Source organism: Zonotrichia albicollis, chromosome 4 (assembly GCF_047830755.1).
Source record: "Zonotrichia albicollis isolate bZonAlb1 chromosome 4, bZonAlb1.hap1, whole genome shotgun sequence".
NCBI lineage: Eukaryota > Metazoa > Chordata > Aves > Passeriformes > Passerellidae > Zonotrichia > Zonotrichia albicollis.
In genome coordinates, this window is record NC_133822.1 from 14,504,782 (window position 1) to 14,529,444 (window position 24,663).

At 36.7% G+C, this 24,663-nt stretch overlaps 1 protein-coding gene across 4 annotated transcripts in view; it reads right to left on the bottom strand.

The window, feature by feature from the left end:
* Positions 1 to 24,663, bottom strand: part of ATXN7L1 (ataxin 7 like 1) — a 111,473-nt gene that overhangs the window by 69,088 nt on the left and 17,722 nt on the right. For 3 of the 4 annotated variants that reach the window (XM_026790814.2, XM_005482656.4, XM_014264161.3), the window contains exon 3: positions 6,073 to 6,177. The exons of the other annotated variant lie outside the window; for it this stretch is intronic. In XM_026790814.2, the coding sequence (XP_026646615.2) occupies positions 6,073 to 6,177 (105 nt within the window). The remainder of the gene's footprint in view (positions 1 to 6,072; positions 6,178 to 24,663) is intronic. 4 annotated transcript variants of the gene reach the window in all.

Here is a 24,663-nt window from a genome sequence, read left to right on the forward strand (position 1 = left end):
ATTTTGTAACAGAATAAACAAAGCCAGAAATTTGCATTTTTGTACCTGTTCAGAGCCTCAAGAACTGCTGACAATCTAGAATATGTCGCTCCAAGAATATATACAGAAAAAATGAATTCAAAGAAGTGCTGTCTTAGTTTTGTCTCTTCAAGGGTAATACATGCTTGACCTGGATATGTGTGTATTTAACTACTCCAGGAATGGTGCAGAAGATGGCTGGTGACCCCAGTTTCAGTGTCTGCTATTATGCTGGGCTTGGAAATCTTACAAGGACACGGACATGACAGACCCACACGTATCATTGCAGAAACTACAGCAGAGATTTTCATCACTGACAGAAGAGAGAAGTTTATGCTACTAGCTGTACTTTTGTCTTGAGAACAAGATTTCTGATAGAAAGACTGTAAAGCTACCAAAACTTTTTTTGGAAACAAGAGGCTTCCAATTTAGAGCAATGGAAATTAGAGTGTCAGACAAAATCAGTGTATCCTAGGCAGCCACATAAATAAAAATATACATACAAGGTACATAAAACATTCAAATCCATCTTCCTTCTGTTCCTACCCCTACCAAAGGAAAAAATTGAATCCTGTCAGTCTAGCTGCTACTGTTTCCAGTTTTAAAAAGAAGCCATAGGGATGAGACCGATTTTTATTATTTTAATTCTTTTATGCAGTGAAACCTAAACATGTGACAAGTAGAAAGGTATTTAATCAATAATAATATCATAGAACAAGTTTTGACAAGGCTATGAATAAAGAAAAATCACAGTAACAGGAAAATAACTCAAAATGTCATTGCCCTTTAAGGGCACAAAAGTGTCTCTGATAAAAGGCCAAATGCAGGGGATAAAGTATTAACAATTACAAATCCCCAAACAGTTGTATTTAATAAAACACAATGTACTGAATAATTGAAAATATACAAACAGAATAATCTGTCAAATGTGACACTCACACCTGGATCAAAATCCCTATGCAAGAAAGGTGCCAACTAGTAATGCTCAAGCTAGTGTTAAAAAAGCCAATCATTCTTATTAATACTTCAAGTTCAGCCTTCCAATCTTTAATCACAGTTCGTTAAGTTGTAGTGCACTACAGGCACAATGTAAAATAGCTACTCTGAGTAATTCAAAATACATAACCTCTCTCGGGAAAATAATTATGATATGGAAGGCAAAATAATTTATTTATATTCTTCAGTGTTCCATTACTTTTTAGTTTGCTTTTCTTTTAAATGACACTTACACAGCCAAACAGAAGGATAAGAAGGAAATATCCCTTTGCAACTTTCATGAGGACATGAAGATACCAATCCAAAGATATAACTCAGAAGCAATGAAAACAAGGTGTAGGTTTTTATTTTTTTTTAAGGAATAGGAATTTCTACTCCTTAATTAAAGCCTGTTAAAAGAACCTTATAGGCAGCCAGGATAGATATCAATGAGCCTCCAGCAAAGAAATTAGAAAAAAAAAAGGTCATTTCTCCTTGATGAAGCAAAATTGGTTTCCTCTGTATGCTTGCTACAACTTCATCAAATGGGGATCTTAACTATTCAATTCATTAAGAGACCATCCACAGCTTTGGAAACTGTTCCAGAGCACGTGTGGAAGTTCTCTTTGATGGTTATACTGCTGCTGTAGTTTAACCAAACTGCATTTTTAGCTTGGCTAATTCACCTTCTCCCCCATCTCATCCCCGCAGTTTTTTTTTGTTTTTTAACACTTTCCCATCATTAATTAGTTTCCTCACAGTAAAAGTCAAGATGTCTTGACAAGCTCTCTCAAAGTACACTGCTTGATCCTCACTGTGCCAGAGCTACATTTTATGAGAGGTTTTCCTTTTAACTGGGAAAGACCAAAGTTAACGAGACTATTAATGTACAAAACATAAAAATAACAACCAGAACTGTATCTGATGCTCTTAAGTCTAGCAAAGGACAATGCAATATAAGAACATGAAGTTTTAATCTTTCTGTTGCCAAAGAAAAATGGAAATGTCTCCTGGGAAATGCTACAGGGTGCCATCTTCACCAGCATTTAACAATGACACAGAACTGGAGTTAACAGAAGTCAAAGGGACAGAGTTAAGCATACATTGCCAGCTTAAAAGTCTCCTAGAAAACAGATGGACAAAAAACCCTAAACAAACAGCAAGAACATTATCATACTTCAGGATTGTACTATGGCACAATATTTTGATATACCAAGAAGTGATCTTCATTGAAGCTGGCATTTGAGAACAAATTAAAATTTTCTGAAAATCAAAATTACAATTCCTTACATGCCAAGTACACTTAGGAATGCTACAAGCTGCATATCCATACTGACTTTTTATTTCAAACTACTTTGCGGAAGAGTAAATACATGTTCATACATTAAAAATAAAAGTAAATCCAAGATACTGTAAATCCAAATACTGTGCCACTACAAGAAGTTACTTAAAAGAAATAGCTTCCGAAGCAAACACCCCAATTTCTACTCTGTTGTTGATGACATTATGATATACTATTTTATACGTGCACAGTAACACTAAACAACCTCAAGAACTTATTTGACTTCCAGGGTTTATCCAGCAGCCTATAACAGCAAGTCTCTTCCAGGTAGGCTTACATCATAGATAAATGAATGGTTTAATACTTACAAATGGAAATGGTTATCCTGCAGATGCAAGGATGTGAAACTACTCCTATAAACAGCTCAGTATTTCTCTGACTTATGGGCTGGAACAGATCTGTTACTTTGCAACACCAAGCTCTATGTTGTGTTCACTACATACACTCTCAAGCCCAGCAAGTCAGTCCTCTAATTAGCCAGATCTCTTCTCTTACCTTCCTGATTTCTACTGCCTAAGGTTCTATGATGCACTGCCTGCCATTAAAGTAGCTTGAACCACAACCAGATTTTTCTTTTTCTCTGCTTGATATTCCAGGAATCAAGCCCTTAAAACAACATCTGCCTCTATAATATTCACAACCTCACAAAGCCATCGACAAGGATGGCTGCCACATGTCTGGAATCAGAAGCAAATGAAACAGTGGGTCCTCTTACACTCTGGAGAAAGGCAGATGCCAGCAAGGGCTCAAGAGAAGTGTTACAAAAACCTCTGCTAAACTAAAGCATTCCAGTGCTGCTCTGAAGCCAAGACCTTCAAGTTACAATGCAGGGAACCTGGAAACATAAAGCATGTGCCTGGCATGGACCTCATTTCTTACTGAGAGGATATGGATTGGATCTTACCAGGGATATTAGCAACAAACCACACTTTGTGGGAGATTCTGGGATAGATCTCTACAAGCCCTTGTCAACAGCAATAAAGACTCCCCATGACACAACCTCCAAGAGCCAAAAAACCAGTAGTGGCTTCTAATGCTTTCTCCTTCCATTGTCTGTACTACAGCTTTGAAGCAGCAATTCAATACCTGTGGAATAATGTATTTTGTGGTAAATATGACAGTCTAAAACACCTCAAAATCTACTGACAGACATGCCTGGCATCACTGAATTTAAAAGCATTCTGCTGCATCTTCTAATTAAAGAAATTCTGATCCACAAAAATGAATGTGTCTGAAGGTGATAAAACTTGAAATAGAATAGAAAATTAAATATTCCTGCTTCACAGAAGAGCTCTGTGCAGCCAGAATCAATGTCACAAATGAGGCCTTGTCCAGGCCTTTCTCAATGGACTACTGAAACCATAACACATCCACCAAAAAATTATCCAACCACAAGCAGTTAATGGTTAATGTGTTTTCTATCAGGAGCTTTCTATAATTTCCTGACCAGACAATGCAACTACAGATCAATTAATAATATCTCTGTGTAGGCCTTCTTTAAATCTTACTCATTTCTAATGAAAATGATAAATTAGTAGATGCATTTCACATATATAATATGGAGTATTTTTAACAGAATAATTTTTTAAAAATAAATTATTAGGTATTTTACAAAAATTCACGAGACTTTGAAGAGACCTATCTTCTAAAACTTCTTTTATATTTTAGTACATTGCCTTTACTGTTTCTTCTTTAAAAAAAAAAATTATTTATCTCTTTAAAGCCTTTTCACAGGCCTTAAAGTAATATTCCAGTATACCTTTCCTGAAACAAGTCTGACTAGATTAAATACAATCTTCCAGACCTGTGGTCAATTATTTTCAGTATTCTCCGGGGGTTTGTTAACAGTTTTTTTTCCAAGTCTTTATTGACCTTAGGCTCTTAAATCAAGCAATTCATAACTTAACATCCAATCACCCAGTGTAAAAGAATTGCTAGAATGAAGATGAAGGGAATAGTAAACAAATTGGAATAATGGAGAAAAGCAGACAGTAACTCATGGGATCTTTGTAGTTTACATTACTCTAACACTGATGGCAATCCATTACTTACAAAGAGCTCAAAAATCCCTTCTAACACAGAGGAATTTACTCCCATCGAGCAGGAACATTATTCTATGTGCCTACTGCTTGAACACAGGACCAGCTCCCGCACTGCTCACCAAACCAGGTTAATGCCCAGGAAAGAGCTCAGCTCTGGAAGGACACAGCAAGGCCTCCCACAGCTCCTTCAGTCCTGAAGCACATTCTATCCATGCACAAGTTCCATGTTTATGTGCCCACTGTACCTACAGCCACATGCAGAGAAGCTTTTCTGTTACTGAAACAATCACAAGAAACCTGAAGCTGGGCAGAAAGGAACAATACAAGACTGAGGGCAAGAAACACGTTGTGAAAAAAAATTAGAATGACGGCTTGTTAACACACTAAAATCAACATCTGCCCCCACCACTAAATTAATAAGCTTTTTTCACCCTAGAAAATACTTCTAGCCCTTTTCTCATTCACTGGATAAAACCCTTTTCTCATTCACTGGATAAAAAGCTGTATTTCACTATAACCATTTTTTCACTGTTATTTCAATCTAGGTCAAAGCTGGTGCCAAGTCTTAGAACTGCCTCCCAAGGTGAAAGCAGTTACTCCTGCCTTGTTGTTAGCAGTCTATCCATACAAACACAACCCAGTATTTAGGTAATAGTCTTTAAAAGTAAATAAACTGTTTTCTGTCCATCCCACTTACTTTTTTCCATTACTGAGTTGCTTTGTTGACAAAAAGACTAAAAGAGGTACAGGATTTGTGAAGCTTACTTGTATTTAGACAAGTAAAATCCAGCTGGGCTATTCTTTTCCTTAATGTATTTAATTGATTCCATCCTCAGTAGTAGCTGCCTTTCATTATTATGCAACCACCTTCAAATTATTTTGATTAAACTAAATTTTATTAAACCTTATACAAAGCTAGTCCAGTCACCCTTTGCACACCTTAAAAAAATAAAACAACAAAAAAATTACCACAGAAAGAAATCACTGGACAAATAACAAATAAACCACTAGATAAGTAATAAATAAACCAGACCTTGGGATCAAGTTTTTCAGAAATAATTGAAAGTAGTTTGTTAATCAATACCAAAAAATTCTAACTGAAGTAATTCTGCTTTCAAATAGTCAACATAAAAATCATCACCTTGTTGTTATACTAACTGAGAAATTAATATATGCATCTGCTTCTCAAGACTCTCTAGAAAAATGTTTATTTAAGAAATGTGCTTCAAAATACCAATTCTGTACAAAATTTAAACCTTAGGATAAATATAAAAATATACCCTATATATAGATACACATTAATCCCATCAGAAAACAATCCATAACATCCAACTTCTAATTGATGTAGATCAGTATCATAGATCTCAATCTGCAGCTTTGATAAAAGACAATCCAATGTTAGGTCATAATAGTTTTGGCCTAGCTAGTCTCTAGCTAACAGGATTTATTTGTTGTAACACATTAATTTAGTGTAACAAGTTCAATGTGAAAAGCTCAGCTTCCAGAACAACTAATTCAACTTCCTCTACAGGAAATATGCCTATTTGAAGGCATTGCTGGTATTTTCTGTGGAAAGAACACAAGATAACCACAAAAGTCTATCTGCAATGCCTCTGTTATGATTGTTGCAATGATTCTTACGAGAGCCATACACCAGTTTGGCACTGTAATTCAGGAAAGAAAACATTCACTTACCGCAGTGTGACTGGAAAACCTGTGGCTTGACTACCTGATTGCAGATATTGCACACTACAAGATAGAAATCATCATGAGCTGGATAATGGCCAAATAAGTGCATATCTGTGGGAAAGTTAAAAATATATACAAGAATTAGAAGTTATGCTTTAAATATCTATTAAGAAAAAAAAAAAAGTTGAAAATACTGTAGGGCCATTACTGTTATATTAATTTACACAAAGCAAATGTATACATTGCTCCATAAGAGTTTCTTACTATGTTAAAGAGATTTTTTTTTCCCTCTTTTGGGTTTCAAGGTCCTGTACTAATGCTGCAGTCTCATCCCTCAGTCTGAGTCAGAACACAGACTGCAACACCTTTTCTTAACACTTACTGCCAAGAAGTGGAATAAGCATTTCTGTACTGGATAAATGTTAAAACAATAAAGGAATAAATTTTTAAAAATCTCTGCCTAAAGATCCTTACAGAAAACATGTTTCATAGGTTATAGCCTATATTACAATATTCTAAGCTTGACTATAAGTTGCTTGAAAAAAGCTCCTGCTTAAAAGCTAGTTATAGTAACCAATGTCAAGGATCCTACAGCTTCAAATACAGTCAGGAATGCCATGCCATATGAAATTTCTGGTTCTGTGCAAATCTCCTTCCCTAGTTCTGAGACCCTGCTGTTTGCCCCCAACAAATACTGTGGGAAGAGACAAAGTTGGTTAATAAGGTATTTCTTGGTGATGGTATGAGGAATTTAATGAAATCCAGACAGGTACAGTCAGATGATGTCAGGCACTTGTCCCTCTCAGATGAAACACATAATGCAATACATGCATTCTTAAGCCATTACAAACAGAGTAAAATGGGCTTAAATTACTAACTGAAGTCCTCAGAACTCTAACATTACAAGTGAGGTAACCTGTTCTACTCTTCATTGGTATACCTTAAGAACAAGCACACACACTCATCCACCACAGCTTGGAGGACAGAAACTCCAGGCACTTTTATGCATTTCAGTGGGATCATGTCACCATACCCAGTGTTGCTAATGAATGTGCTGCTGCACTGGTAACCCCATGCCAAGCAGTTGCCCCACAGATCACACTACCTCTCACATTATAAAAATAAAACTGCTGTAAATTTCAGTGTTACTCAGAAGCATCTGAAATCTGTTACAGAACTTACAAATGTAGACTGAAATATTCATCTGGTGGTTTTTAAACAGGAGGAAAATCAAGAGAACAAACATGTAAAACAGCAGCTGTGATTGATAAACATCAACAACTAAATTCTACTTCTCCAATAAGTCACGTACTTCTAAAAAATAGTGATTTATTTCAAAAACTGACTCAAGCAAGTACCTTAGTTCACTAGTTCTTTACTAAAGCAATTATTTTGGCCCTAGAACTACTTTCATAAATAATTTTGCCCTGGCCTCTGGCATTGTAAGTAACATCACTGTTTATGATAGCAGTGCTTGGCATGATGAAGTGCAAAATGTCTTCAGCTCCCAAAAAGCCCAGAGGAAGGGGGCATCACTCTCATGGTAATACAGGCAGTACCACAGGCAGATCCAAAGAGGCTCATTCAAGAATTCTTGGGCATAAACCAGCCCCAACCTACAGGTATTTCATAGGATGGTATGATGTGCATTGCTCCTTTATCCACTGAAAACCAAAACCCTTTCTTTCTCTGCTTGTGCCAGGCTATGAAATCCAGTTGAAAGGTTAACCAGACATGACACCTTTTCAGCCTAAATTTAAAAGAATGCTGGTGGTGAGGTATTGTGGTACTTCTGGTGAAGCCAAAGTTAGGTTCAATCAAATCTTCCTTACTGGTAAAACAGATAAAGAAACCCCTAAGCAGGCACTAAAACAGGCCTATTAATTCTATTTATTGTTTTAATATGATAATTCAGTGACCATAAAAATTATTTCAAAATGGCAGTTCTTAGCTGGATAGTCTTGATCACAACCTACAGATTTCCAATAACAGCACTGTAAATTCCACAGAAAGGAGTATTTCTTCTGGATATGATTTGACACAAAGTCTCAGCTCAAAAACATATATTATTTACAGTTATGAACTATTTTTAAAATGGTTAAAACATTTCAAAATTATTTTTCTGTTGTTTGAAAGGTACAGTGACAATCTTCTAACAAAAACATAGAGACTTTGCCCTCCACAAACAGAAAAGTTACAACTGTTTTCCAGTTTAAATTCTTTAAGTTCATTTAACCTTCACATGTGTGTATCCTAGCCTTTAAAACATGTCCAGCTTAGAGGTGCCTAAAGCTTGGCTGGATCTGAGTCTGAGTTTTTATGATTTCTGGCTGCAGGGAGTAACTTATAAAAACCATAAGGTATTAATACTGGCAAAAACCATTCAAGGACATAGGTGGGAAAAGGAAGCAGGTTAGTTCACAGGATCACAAAACCATCTATCTTTTCATCAGGCACTGCCAAGGAGCCAGAGCAATGAAGGAAAGGAAAGGCCTGTGAGCCTGCTCCACTACCCTGGCAAACACCACTGCACCTAACAGGTGAATTGCACCATTCCAGGTTTTGGATTTTTTCATACTCCATATGAGTTAATATACAAAGAAACTGCACAGACATGTAGGAAAACAAACCAAAATGCTGCTGTGAGATACATAGCATCAAAAGGATGCACAGAAGCAGAATAAGTGACATCCTGAAGCAGCATTTTGGAAGTTTTTTCTTTTTGCAGGTGCCTAGAAGTAGTCCATTGCAAATTTGAGTCTTTTGTATGAAGTTATCAGCTCCCTCTCAAAAGTCCACTTAAAATAATTCAAGAATCTTGAGGACACAAGACTGCAGGTTGAAAATAAGAATCACAGCATACAAATATACTGTTATTATTGAATCACAATAGATAAAGAAACTTAAATTAAACACCTTCTTTCAGGCTTTTAAGATTCCTTAAAACTCTTACTATGCAGGAGTTTTTAAGAAAAGAAAATTCTTTAAGTTAAAGCACTACCTCTCTTAGTTTATTCATGTTACCAGATTGGCACAAATCTGTTTTCATGATTAAATTCATGATTTGTAATGATATAAATTACTTTCCAATTGAAATTGCACAACATATTAATATTGCCTCACTACAAAGTCCAACTGGGGATACACTTTATTAGATGCAATAATACTACAAATACAATTCGGATCAGAGAATAAAGCAAGAAACATTTGAAATTTAAAATAAAGCAGAAAAGATTAACAGCTATATATCTTTTCATACAAGTTTTTCTATTTTTAATAAGAACAGTTCAATGCTACCATGTCCTACTCAAAATAACCAAGACTGAAAGATTTTTTTAGACACTGGTATCTTTCTTAGATCAGACTGCAGTCATTTGACAATTTAGACCTTCTGTGTGCAACAAAAAAAGACAATGGCCTCTCCAAACAAAAAACTGCCATCTAAAGGCAATAATCACATTTCCCTGCCTGCTTAGTCACAAAAAAATCGTGATAAGCTTTTCAGAAAAGATTACTTTTGGGGAAGAAAACATGTCTCTAAAGTCAGCTCAGGAAAGACTTTTTCATGGGAAGAGGCAAGACCACTGAAAAAGACAGATAATTATTGAATAAGGTGAGAGACTATCAAATGCTACTGAAATAATTATCAGGGTACAAAAAGAATAAGGAAGGACAGAAAAGCAAATGTGAACAGTATTTATTTTCTACCAAAAACTGCCTTCCCTCTAAAAGTGAAAAAAGTGACCGCAGCATGCATGACCCACCACACACTGGCCCAGCCCTCCCACAAGGCAAAAGCACTCCCTAGCCCCCATCACAGTCACCTCATTTTACTGGAAGACACTTCCAGCAGATTCAAAGTAGACTCTTGATGGCAAAAAGAAGTGATAGCTTATTTTTCAGTAAGGGCCATCCACACATACCTCACTCCTTGCAGTGCTGAATTGTCATCCCCTCAAAATGAACCACAACTGTCACAGCCGTGCCCCTTGATACTACAGTGACAAAAGCCTGCTTGAAAATGAGCTACTGAGCTAACAGCATGCAAAAAGGCCCATATCATGGGAAAGAGATTCTACATAGGTGGAAATCTGAGACAGTGAATGCTGCCTGTTTGTGGGATCTCAGCACCTCAGGACTGAGGTGCCAAGTCACCGAGACCACCCTTGGGGGGCTCGGGAGTCCTGGAATGTTGCCAGAAGTGTCTGGTGGCTGGACTTTGATCCTACACGGGAGACGACACCTGTATGAGGATAGGAGGATTTCACCGGGGTGAATGGTGAAGGGATTAGTTAATTAGAGGGTGAGACACAGGGTTTAGGATTTATGTACAGGGGGGTTTAGAGAAGTAAGATGGAGAAATTGGGGTGTGTCCTGTCCTTCTTCTTCTTCTTCTTCTCCTCCATCTTCTATGGTGATGGTGGCACTTTAGGATTGGTCATTACTAAAAGTGCACCGGGCAATAAGAATAAATGGTATTGGGGAAAAATGATAAATATTGTACACGTAACCATGGGTATAAAGATAGGTGACTGTCCGGAGGGCGGACACAGTGTGCTCATGGCTGACTGCTGAGCAGACCTCTGTCGGGCCGAAAGAAAATCTTTTAGATAAACAATTAATAAACATAAAAACCGAAAGAAGAACTGAAGCCTCTTCTCGTCCTTTGATACGCGGGCTGCCCCAAGGCAACTCCGGGCCTTTCCAGGCCCTTCAAACAGCCGAAAACCGGACACCTGTTCAAAATTACTTTCATAGATTAAAATGTTAAATTATTACTTTGTGTATACTTTGCTATAGCACTTGAAAACTGAATACAACTATTGCCTGTAGGTGTTATATTACTAACATTTGCAAATAAAAAAGAGAGCTGTAGCCATATGACATAGTTTTGTAAGACATCAATTTGGTGAAATGTGCATTAAGAACACAAATATCACAGAAAAAACAGAAAATGTTGCTTCTGCAAATTGTGGCACAAACACAAAAATGCAGGTGTCAGATACGACTTTTTATCTTCTCCAATAACACACAGAAAGGAATTATTTTTAGTAACAATCCAAGGCAGATGACTTACATGAAGTTCCTTCTCTATTATTATATAATTCATAATCATTTACATCCCACTGTATAATAAAACACAAGCTAGAAATAATCTAAAACATTCTTCCACTGCAGAATTAAGGTTGTCAAACAGTAAGACCTCACAGTATTGCGTGGGAAATCAAATTTTAATGATGATCTTTTGCTATAAATTATACACACTTTAAACGTTCACTTATATATCTGTTGCTCCACTAAATATACCCACAAAGCCTGCTTTGAAAAATATTAGTGATGTTTATGTGCCAAAAGAGAAAAGGGGAGTGAGGAGGGGAAGAGAAAGATTATTCACTGCACACTGGCTTAAAATTAAAGAGAACAGCTAAAAAAAATAGCAATGGCAAAAATGGAAATGGACAAAACCAAATATATGTGATTCTTCCAGCTCCTGGAGCTACACATTTTTAAATTCTATGTCTAGAATTGTGCCCAGTATTTCCGTCTTGTTCACAGAGGCAACAAATCTGTGCATCATTCAAGAACTGGAGTAAAGTACAAAATCTTTCAGTGCAGTAGATTACTTCTACATTTGAGATTACTTAAAAAACTAAGTAATTTGAATGGTGAATTGAAACTTGAAACTGCAACAATAAAAAGACAATCTTCAGGGCATTATTCAGACAGCAGTTAAACACACTTGCATAGACAGGTTGGTCTTATCATAGAAATAAATGTCACACTCTTTCCATTTAACATGAGCTTATTCTCCCCCGAGTGCAGTTTTCCTTTCTTACACGAAAACCAGTAAGTCACTTCAGTAATTAGTTCGCCAGAATAAATTGCATTTTACCCCTGAAAATGTCAGTCACAGTTGCAAATTAATCACAGAATGATTTAAACTGAAAGAGATCGCTGGATGTCATTTACTCCAAAATCCTGCTGAAATTGTGGCTAACTTCAGGGTCAGAACCACAAAGTAATGCTCAAGATCATTTTCTAATGGAAAAATGCAGGTCATGCAAGTAATCATGAAGTTGAGGACAAAATAAAATTAAAATATACATAACAGAGTTAACACAGGACCAAACACAACTGTCAGAAGTCCTGACTGATGCCCTTCAGGTGCTAATACAAGGAACTTCAGTTTCTGCATGCTAAAAAGTCAAGTGAGAAAGAAAATCAATGACAAAGAAAACAGAAATACTGGCCTTCTCAAGAGCAGCAATAATAAATGAAACATGATCATCATAAAGGAAAAAAAAAGTAGGTAAAAAGCAGCAAATAGACTTAGGTGTCAGTGTGGTGTAGAGTCAAGGTGATGACACCTTTAAAGCAGCCCAGTATGGCTGAATGGCATGCTGCCTCCCAGCTTAGAGCAATCATGAGGACAGTGGCAGTCCTAAAGAATGCTGGGAATAGTTCATTAATTATAGGGTAAACAACAAATACCAGCCCCAGTGATGCAGAAAGACTTTGTACTCCACGGCCTTATCGAGGCGTTATGAAATGGCACCCAAGATGGAAATGTGCCTTCTATTCCCAAAGAGCCGTAATAAAAGAAAAAAACAAAAGTTCATAATTGGGAACCAGTGATCTAAACAAATACTGTGGATTAACCATATCTGCATATCTTTTGTAACAATCTTGTTTGGAAGAGATTATAAAGTACACTATGCAACACTGACATTACTGTTTTGCATAAGACACTACATACCAATAAAGAGAAGAATGAAATAAGCACGGGAAAATGTGACAATTTTGTTCTTCCATAATTCTGAAAGCTTTTTTGTCATTTATGTAGGTTATTTGCCATCCCAGTCTATGGTAATTTGGCAATAGAGGACCAGAATTGCCTGGGCTACCAGATTAACATTTCACAAGAATACTGGAAAACACAAAACTCACACATCAAAAAGTATGCTGCATACCTGTGACACCAAAAAATCTCAGTTTTTCATGTCAGTTTAGCAGAGTGAGGACAATAAAACCTATGTTTGTAATTGAAATGGACATCACTCAATTACAAAGTATCTAGTTTTCAGTAAGGTAAATGTAATTGTATAAGAACACGAGGCAACTGTAACAACTCCAGTAACAGCTACAAAATCATTAATTGTTCTTACATTTTTCCTTAATTATTAGATTGTACTTTAGGGAAATTATCTAAAGGAGTTTCTTCCTCAGGAACCTGAATTTTGAACTGGCTTCTATTTTACTTATAACATATTTCAGAAATTATAGCAACTACTTATTTGGTTTGTAGTATAAAACTGTACAGTCAATACCCAGAAAAAAATCCTGCTACATTGTAAAACAGGATACCAGTTAAACACCTTAACATCCAAAGACATAAACAAATGAAAAAAAAAAAACCAAAGAAAAATCCCAAAACAAAATCAAATTTTCCACAAATCAGTTACCAAATACCCCTCAAAAATCTAGGTGAGCAAAACACAAGGAAGAAAAGGCTTTTAATGTGTTCAAAAGCAAGCTAGAAGAGTAATGAAAATGTAAACAGTATTTTCAAACAACAGGTTTACATTTAGGTCTGGCTTTTGGGATTTAAGGAGATGTGTGCCACCAAGTATCTCTATTTTCCCAACCAGATACATTTAGTCTAATTAAAGATATCACCTCCAGCTACAAATATCATCTTGCTTATGTCTGGAAATCTTCAGGACAGCAATAGTATTATCAAATGACAGCAAAAATTAAATTACTGACAGCAAGGAAAAAAAGACACATTATTTATAAGGATCCAGACCATGCACTCCATATCCAGAAGAAGTGACATTCCATCTATGTAACATACAGCATAACTGTCCCCAGACTCCTGAGTATGGAAAGCAGGGCGAAGAACTGATTAGAGATTTGTAACCCTGCAGATTTCTCTTAGATCTCACATATATCACTATCAAAAACCTCTGAGTGAGCATGGCTGCACACAGGTGTGCATACAAGGGATAGGGAATGTGCAGGAAAAGCATCAATCTCTACATTAGAATTCTGATTTCTTAACATCCCACAGGCAGACATAAGGGAGGAAAGGCTGGAAATAATCTTCATTTCTCTCATAATCCAAAATGAACCTCATGCACCCTGACTAGGCAGTCTCCACAAACCACCACAGAGCAACAGAACAATTCTTTCCTTCTCAAATATGTATCAAGAGAAGTCTCACTGCAAATGAGACTTGTCATCACAAGCAGTACCCTTCATGGATGATGGCACTAAATTTTAGCTCAGATTGATGGATAACTCTCTGGAATCAGACATTTGACCTCCAGCAACAGTTAGAGGGTTGCACCACATCCATACTTTCTGCAGCAGGTGGACTCTGACAACTTCTATGCTGGGAAAACACACCTTGACACAGGAAGAGATGTCATCTGCAAATTAACTACAATAACTCACAGAAATACACAGTGTTTCAGCTTCTGATTTTTCTGCATGAAGATGATTAAGCTTTCTGATACATAGCCAAAGAAACTAAACAGGTTTGGAAACACCATGAACATACTGGTCCTGCAGAAGAAGCAAGATGAAGCTCTGGAGATACCAAATGCTGCTTGACAAAGAATCAAAGTAATTTAACAACCCATCTGTAAACTTCACAACAGTACCTTTGTTCTTTAGAGTGAGTCAGAGTGAAAAAAAAAAAGTGGTTTTTCCTTATTTTCCCGCATTTTTCTCATAGTGTTAATGATCTTATGTTAAGTGAACAAATATTAGTGAACTAAAAATATATTTGAAAGAAAAATAACTTCTTTGACATTTACTGACATTTTCTTTTTTTTTTTTTTAAGGAAATATTGAATATATCACATTAGGGACTTCCAATAGTCATATTAGGGATTACTGAATTTGGAGCAAAAAGAAATGTTTTAAATCCAATTAGTTTGCAATACTTTTACTAATTCCAACATTTGGAGTGCTAGTAATGAAATACTACAAGGACAGCAGGTTTTATTCTTTCATTTTCTTCAACACAAACTAAGAAAAAGTTATCTTTGCAGTAAAACAGTCCTAAGAAGAAAAGTCCCATCCCAAGGCCACAAAAACCTTCATTCCTATTTCTTCTGTGCAGACTTTAATCCTCCAACTGGTGTTTCCTTCATAAACACTCAGCAAGACACAACTGGCACTCACACCCTCGCCTGCAAAGCTGTATTATCTTCTGCACAAGAGTGACTCTGGTTTAAGGCAGTACAACTGGACTGAAGGAGAGAGCTGGCTTAATTCCTGGCTCCCAAACAACATTCTTGCATGACCCTGATTAGATTTTTCTGTGCCTCAGTATCCCATCTCTAAAATCAGGATAATATACTCTTTGTCTGCCCTGCCTGTTTAGATTGCAGCCTTTCAGTATTCTCTTACTATTTGTCCATACACTGGGACCACAATGGGGCCCTTCATTTTGGCAAGGACCTCACTATGACAATAGAACAAGCAACTAATAAGATAACTTGCAGTGTGTGTTACAAGCACTGTGTGACAATCTTGACAGAAATTCTGTTTTTTTGATTAAGGACATAAGTTATTAAAGATTAAAGAAAGCCTTATAAAAGTGAATTCTTCACACCTTTCTAGGCCAGCTCTTTAGTAACATTATTATTATTCTTGAAAATAAATAGCATTTTCAGAAAAATATCTGTCAGAAAATGACCAATTTTTATAGTAGGGAAGACAATGAGTAAATGAGCAAATAAATATTGAGAAAAATGGAATATTTAATTGCACCTATGTAATTTTACAAAATGTCAAGTATTTCATTGATGAATTCTTCCCTTCTCCCTACACAAGAGCTGAGGACAAGAACATCTTTTAATTTAACTCTCTTCTCACCCAAGATATAAAGTGTCTGCTCATTCTTAATCAACAGTTGGATTTTAAATGGAAATTTATTGCCTAAACATACTGTCTAAATGGACACAAATAATTCTTATGCCAACCCTCTGAGCTTTTTCTGTATTGCCTTGCACACCTGTAACAGCACCTCTTTTCAGGAATATTGCCTCTCATGTAACTCAACTCTCTGAAGAAAGTTACTTTCAGATAGACTTTCAATAACATCATCTTTTGCCTTCACACAGATTCAAATGAAACAGATCTAGTTCTCTTTCTTGTAGGCATACAGATCAAGCTACTGCTTAAAGTGTTCAGCTGAGGGGTTTTTCAGTTAGAGGACTTTATGCCAAGGAAAGATACATGAGAAAAAATATTAATGAATAACAGGAGGTGGAAAGATGAATGAGAAACTTCCTAACCAAAATTTAAACATACAAAATATCTACCCCAAGGCCACTTAGATAAAACTGCAAAAAAATTCCTACAAATTGAAGAGCAGCCTATAGTTCCACTATCACACAACTACAGACAACAGCTCTCATTCTAAGAATTCTGGTCTCAAGGGAATAATTATCTCTGCAAGTGCAATCACTCAAATCAGACTTGCACTCTCTGAAAAAGCATATACACATCAGCTCTTACACTGAGATTTATACAGTACACTTTCATGCACACCACAAACATCTCCCAGGATAGGAATATGCTCCTGCTGGTTCCACATGTTGCCTACAGACAAACAAGGCAGGCAGTGCAGCACTCTGTGCTGGCACAGCAGTCCCATCCTTACTGCAGGAGGTAAAAGCTTTGCTGGACTAACAGAGTCCACAACGAGAGCCTGCTGGACACCTCAGGGAGTGTTCTTACCTCTGAACATGGTCCTGAAGGGCTCAGGTCAACACAAGTCTGTATGCCACTAAAGTGTCCATCAAATCTTCAGTATGAACACATTAAAGTATATATATATATATATATATATATATATATATATATATATATACACACACACTGTATTCAGAGGTATTCTGTTTCCTCCGCCTCCTTCCTTCCTCCAGGAGTGCTACACCTTCTCAAAGGTACAGGATCAACCACAATTTAAAGCCACAAAAAATAAAGCTTTGCCGTTAAAGTGACTACTCTATAAAGGAGCAAACTCTACTAGCAAGACAAGCTCATGAAATTTGCTGCCATTAAATGAGAGTAAAAACAAGTTTTTTGTTCTTACATCAAGCAAAAAAAAAGGCCTTAACAAACTTGTATCAACTAAAGAATGAGCAGAAGAAACTCCACGTGTTTTCCTCTGAATTATCAAGATATTTCAGTTCTGAAGACCTTAAAAAAGTTTACAGGGCAAGTCTAAAATAACCTCCCCATCTAGTAGTACTGAACAAGCAAAAGAAAGAAATGAAAAGCAATGGAAGACACACTTACTACTTGTATCTGTCATCAACTTGTTATGTTGCACAGTACCTACTCCTGAGACAAATCATTGGTTTAATATTGTCACTCAAAGGCATACATGCTAATATAATAGAAGCTATTAGTGGGGGCTCTTTCCTTTTAATGAAAGAAAGAAGCAGTTTATTAGCTCAATCACATTACTGTTGTGTTTCAATTTCTGCTACAATGAATACTGCACAAGTCATATTCTCATCTGCACATATGTAATACCCACTATCTAACAAAAAAAAAAAAAACAGAATTTTGTTTTTGTGCTCTCAAAAGCTTCTCAAAAGTTTTGGGAAAGCTTCAGATGTCTCTGGAGCCGTTTTGTTTGTTTCCTGGACAGGAGAAAATGGGTGGCTTTTGTGAAATAAACTACTCAAAATACGGAAAGATAACAGATTTCCCTAATTTTAATCTTAAACACACGACTACTACAAGGATCTTTCCAGCTCACTGCTCTTCACAACAGCAGATCACCTTCCACTATTTGGCAGCAGCAATGACTTACTAGTTTGTACTTGATTGATACTTCAAGGGGAAAAGTACCACTAAGTAGCATTTCTTCTTCAAATACCACAAAGTAGCATTTCTAAGACTCCAGAAGCCTTTCTCTTTAAAGGAAGATCACTGATGATCAAGGATCAGCAGGCTGAGTTGAGATGTGCTACACTGAGGTACAAATAAAAACATTTCAGATCCATTTGACCAGGAAGGCAGAGCAGTCCCCAGGCTAACACTCCTTGCAGCAGGTACACTGCAGCTTCACTGCTGTTGACACCTGACTGAAATTAGGATATGAAAGGCATTTTTACCGGGCTGCTAAGAACATCCTTAAACACACACAAAGAAAACCTGACCAAGATTCAAGCAAGCTGCTGAAAATGACTCTGGCTCAGCGACTGTCTCAGGTTCGTGGCACAAACGTGTGCCAGGTCGGCAACAACCTCTGCTGACAAGGCCTGGTCCCAGAGCGATGCTTTCACCTCCACCCAGCTTCGGCATCAATCTCACCCACCTAACAGCTCACTGACATCAGCAGACCACTTAACACTTCTTATGCTGCAGTCTGATGCCTGTCAACTTTGCTTAGGAGCAATCTCCCTTCCAGCATTATCCTTTTCTGAGGATTTGGGTGTAGAAAAGCAATTGTTCATTTATTTTTGAGGACTGGGGTGCATGGAAGCAGTTGCTAATTTATTTCATCCAGTATTAAGAGTGTTGTGCTAGCTCTTCAACAACTAAAAAAATATCAACCAATCAGTTCTGTTTAAAGACTGATTCTTCATGTGTTTAGAATTCACGTTTTCTCCTCAAGTCTGCTGTGCCCCCTAGCACTCCATGATTTATCTAATTGTAGGGTCACTGGAACAAGAGGTTTCCCAGATAAACTTCAAGACACAGCTTTTCAGAGACACTCCGTTCTCTGGCACATATCTGGCTTCAAGAGTGCCTTGAACTGACAGAAAAAAAGGAGACAGAGGAGCAAAAATACACTGCCTTGTCTCATGGAATTCAAGTACACTCCAGCATCATAAAGCAATAAAAATTCATCAAGATGTATCGACAGAGAACACTTCTGACACCTTTTCACCAATCCCATTTAACAAAAATATCTTCCACATTATCACAAGGAACAAGCCTAACCCCCATTTACTTTTAACAGTAAAGGTCCTTGGACTGCTGTTACTAATTACTGCATAATCCAACAGACAGGACAGTGAACAAAGACGGAGTCAAACCCTGCACTCCTTCATCCTCTATGGGGAAAGTTTCTAGAAAAAATTATTCAATTCTTAATGTCTTTCCCTTTAGATCAAGAGGAATTATGTACATTTGTAACTTATAATTAAGCATTTCCAAATTTACGAACGAAAAGCATCACACAAGAAAAGAAGTATATCCATTATTATGCACATTTGAATAAATGCTAACAACTCATCTGCAACTTCATGTGATAATTACAATGGCACAAGTGACAGCTAATTCCTATCACAGCATTTCATCTGGAAAAACACCACTGGTATTACTACTTTTCCAAAAGACTGAATTCAACAAACTCCAGCTTCTGAAACAAAAAGAACCTCAACAGAAATTTGCCTAAATACGGCACAGCAGCCATGTGAGTTGACATCTGTCCACTAAAACTTATTTGCATGTTCTCCAAGTTGCAGACCAGAGCAAACTCTGGAGCTGCTTGCATGAGATGAAAGAGGTACATACACATTTTGAGGGGTGCAACAAATCCCAGCACAGGACTGCACTGTGTGTGCTCCTGCAGCACCAGAGCCGTAGAAGGTACCAGCCTCAGGAATCTTGCCAGCAGACTGGTGAGAAATTAATGTGGTGCATGGACTTAATGAAAGGTAATGAAGGGTAATACAACACCAGACAGAATCATTACTCTAATCAAAAGAGTCTGTAAAATTCTTCATTAAGGAGTCTAAATACTTGAGTATAGAAAAAACTAACACTAACACCAACTAGCACTAACACTCCACCCAGAACAGCACAGAGAATGACCATATACATCTGTAAAGTGCATTTTTGGAGTATCATTCACAAAACCTCCATGTTAGTGATGTGCACTTCAACAATCTTGTCTTGCATAGACATATGAGCTTTGTTGAACTGTGTATTTGAGTGGCAGACACAACTTGTTAATGTAAACTCCCTGTTAATGAAGCTTCTGTGAATGATCTATCCAACTACTCTGCAATTAAATACCATCCAGGATGATCATAAATATCTTTTCATCATAGAAAGCCTATGCCTAAGAAGAACTTTTAAGTCCCAAATACACTTTCTTCCAGAATGTTAAAATACAAAGCACCTTCAAAGCTTCTTAAATTAGCTTCATACCACATTTTGTTATTTTAAGTCTCCATGTTCAAGTGCAGTACATTATTTGACATCTAAAATGTGGTCATTTGACTCTGTTTAAAACTTGTCTCTCAATTGCAAGCATTAAAGAGTAAAGAGTCCTTGTCGTTTATAAAACTGGACTCTCTTTGTTGTGATTGTAACATGTTTCTGCAATGCAAAAAGCCTGCAAGAACAGTGAGAAAGGAGAAGCACATACTCTGAGTAAATTACTAGGATAGATAGTTACTGCATAATTACATGATGATACAATAGTTACATGATGATGCAATAGAATTAAGGCAGTTTGGACACCTTACCTATACATTTCTTTACTGATTTAGTATCTGAAAAATTATTTTATAGCTTTATTATCCTACCTATATTTGCAATACTTGAAGGATACTTGCAACAGCATTTTACAAACTGCTAAAAATCTTATAATATTACATTTTTTCAACATGGTTTCATGCTAGTGAAAAAGAGTGTTATTTTTTCCTTCCTGATTGTATCATCCTAAGCTCTTCATAAACACAAATTAAAACTTGCTAATTTCTACTTTGTTATTCTTTCACCATTTAAGTGAAAGCAGTTTCTTTTTCATGCACCAGCTGAATTTTACAGCTAACACTAGCAAAGTCATTGCCTATTAAATCCAAGAGCAATACACAAATGGTTTTAGTAGAAAACACAGGCATAACTAAGATTTAATCCTGGATTCAAACTTTTTTGCCTATATCTCCACAGACTTAAAGTGGGAATATTGAGTTTCATCTCAGAATTCTACTTTACAGCAAGGAGAATATTGCAACTATTTACCACTTACAGTTTAGATGCTGACCAATTGGCCATTCACAATTAACTTATTTTGATTTAGTATCACCAGGGTAGCTACCAGAAATTAACAGATGACTCCCCTTGTCAAAGAAGAGAGGAAAAAAAAAAGAGAGAGAGAGGGAGCAATCATGAAAAAGAAATTGTAATACTATAAAAATCACTAGTAATCATTCATGCACAGTTAATTATCAAAACATGTCCCAATTCTTATTAAAATAACATACTGACAGCTAGCTCACAATCACTGTTTACATTCCAAGTGCTTTACAACTGCATGTTTCAATAATCTTACAAGGACTTCTTCCTCTGTGCAAACAGAGCATTACAAAATATCAAACTTGTTGCAAAACTGTTGATGAAACTGTGAATAAAATCACCTCTACTAAAATTTCACCAAAATTATATGCTATACAGAAAAAAAAAACCAAACAAACCAAAATCTAAAGCATTCCTTCCAGGTGAATATTTTTAATTTGAAAAAAAAAAAAAAAGAAAGAAAGAAAATTCAAATAATACAGCACTATTTTTTTCCAGTTCTACTGTCAATTGCTATTTCACACACTTGAATTGCATTTCACTTTATTGAAAGTTACAGAACAAAGTACATTTCAATGACTGGATTACTGTGTTATCACCATGACATCTGCATACAAGAATATAAAGATCTCCTCAGGTCACATGCAAGGATTTGACTGCATGGCTCTCAGTTACATTCAGAAGACTTCAAGATTTTACAAACTCACACAAAAAAGGAATCTTCACATTTTCAAAACAGTCCATATTCTGAAATTTTAAGAAACATTTGGGACGTGTAAGGTGAGCGATATCATTCATGATGGGAGCTATGCTGCTGTTAATGAAAACTTTGCCCTTTATCTGCCTGTGCAGAGTGCTGAACACACATACCAAAGGAACTGTAAGCAGTCAGTAGCCCAGACACACCAAAACTCAGGACACTTTAAGCAAACAAAACCTTAATCATTTACCACACTTCTTGACTCCTTCAAACAGATTCTGATGATTTGCAAGCTCCCATCGTCTTCCCATTAGGCATATCTGAAGCACTTACACAAAGCAAATTAGGCAAGAGGTCACAGCACTAGGCAGGACACATCCCCTGAAACTTCAGATGATACATTCCCACACCCTGCCTCCGTACCAACCCCCCTGGCTCCTCCTGCCCATCCTACTCCACGGTAATTTCCACTCACCCCTAGCCCCCTCCAACCTTTCACTTGCTCAAACCCCTCTAATTAAAACAAAGCTATGACCACAAAAAAAAAAAAAAAAAAAAGCCAGGAGCAACTCAAAACTGTGTAAAAGAAGATATTACACACCAGACAACAAGCAAGCTCCTTGCTGCAACATGTCTCTCTGAATGAACTAACTCCACAGGAGCACTCTGAGTCAATTTGCTTTCTTAAAAAGAAAATAATTAACTGATACCTGTTAAAGAGAAGGAAAGCCTCCTTCAAGCTATGGAACACACAGGAGCATCAAATTGTTACTCTGCCAACTCCTTTGATCTAAACACAAATTCTGAAGAAAAAGAACCCCCCATTTCCAAGTTATTAGAGGTTTCACTACACAGGTTACTGGAGTGCAGTACACAGATATTCCTGTATACATTGTATACTCCAAGGCAAGCTTTGCCAGTGCTGTCTGACATGAGACCTGGATTTTGCTAAGTACCTACCTTTGGCTGACTGCAAGAACAGCAAATTTTAAAAACAATTAAACAAAAAAAGAACAGTAAGAAATAAAGTACACCTATTCCAATGACAAAATCTCTTCTGTAAGACAGTCCTTAAGACAGGCACTTGCTGGAGAGACCAAAAAGCAGTTTTCTCTCCTCAGACAAAGGAAAATTAAAACTTAACTTGACAGCACCAATGTAAAGCAGTGGCTGGTCAATCCCCAACTTCCCACATACATACCTGGTCCTCCATCACCTTTCATAAAAATATCAGTGGTAAGGAGGATGTAGCTCCCATGCAGATACAGCTAGCTGTGTTGTGTAAATTCAAGATCTATGTCTAAGGTGAATATTGTTGAAAACATAATGTGTTGCAATTATATGCAGCAATTTGTTTATTTTTATTCACCTCACCTTCACACAATTTCCATATGCAGGTGCATTTAACCATAGCATTCCAGCAATACAACTAAAGATTTATTTTAGATGTCTGGAGCTAGTCACTTGGCCTCTCCATGTTCCTCTGTTTCTCCATCTGTGATGCTTCACAGAAAGCCTGAGAGGCTTAATTTATTATGCAGCCTGCCAAGTGCTTTAGAGGAGTATGTTACTAAAGCATTAAAACTGTTTGTTGGTTCTGAAAGAGTAAATTGTTAACCAAACTGAAATGTAACCAACAATATCCCTAAAAGGTGGCTGCACTTTCAAAATGCAGAAGTATCTTATTTACCTTTATAGAACAAAAGGCTCCATACTTTAGGTATTTTATTACATTAGAGAGATCTGGTTTTCTTCTGAAGCCCCTTTCCATCCATTTACAGTTACACTCCCAGAGGAGGTGATAAGCACAGAGAAGCAAAGCAGTAATGCCAAACCAAAGTGACACGTGCCCAGCCAGACTCACCGTCCAGAGGCCACAGGGAAAGATCTCCATTAAGGAATCAACAATGTTTAACTGGCAGCAGATGCCAACTACAGGTTGTCTGCTCAGGGCAGGAAACAGTTCAGATGCGAATAAAGGCAAGGGCCAACTGTTCCCAACCAACACCTGCAAGACAATACACTAAATACTGACAGTAAACATATTTAAGCCCTAGACATCTCTCAAACCAGTATATCATGTGAAAGTTTTTTACCTATACCCCAGGTATAGGCTTCTGCTCTTTTTCAATTGTTGTTTTTACTGCAATATCACTGAAAGAATTCTCAGGAAGCCATTTCTGACAAGCAAAACAGTTCTCCTAAAATATTGACAATGGACAAAAATTGTCTTAAAATACCAGCTATATAAAATACAGATATATATCTACCAACTCCCAAACACCAGTTCAACTTATATATTTTTATAGCTTAAACCAGTTAAAAAGACAGCTGGAACAAAATAAGAAACTCAAAAGAGAAATAAATAAATAACAGTATGATTTCTTGTAATTTTAAAAAAATCATTAAAATATGACTAGTGAAACAAGACAAACAATCTTAAATGTATCACAGATTAAAACCAGTTTTCAATTAGGTAAAAGAGCCCCAGCACACTGTAAAACAGTTGTAATATTAGATCAAGGAACGTTAAGTGATACCTTGAAAGAAGGTAATTTTGAATCACCAGATATTTAACAAAAATCTTGAAACCCAAGAGCAATGATGATTCCAGACAATTTTCTAGATATACGAATGTATGTGTACACACGTGCATATATTTTTAGGAAATTTGCCTGCAGATTTTCAGCATATAGCAACACCCAGAGCCATCCCTCACCTTAATTCAGCTAACTTTGTTGTGTGCTTTGTCTTTTCCAGACTGCAAATAAATGTACTGCATTTTGCTGCTAGTGTATCCAGAGCACAATTTAAAAGATGGCCTGATGCAG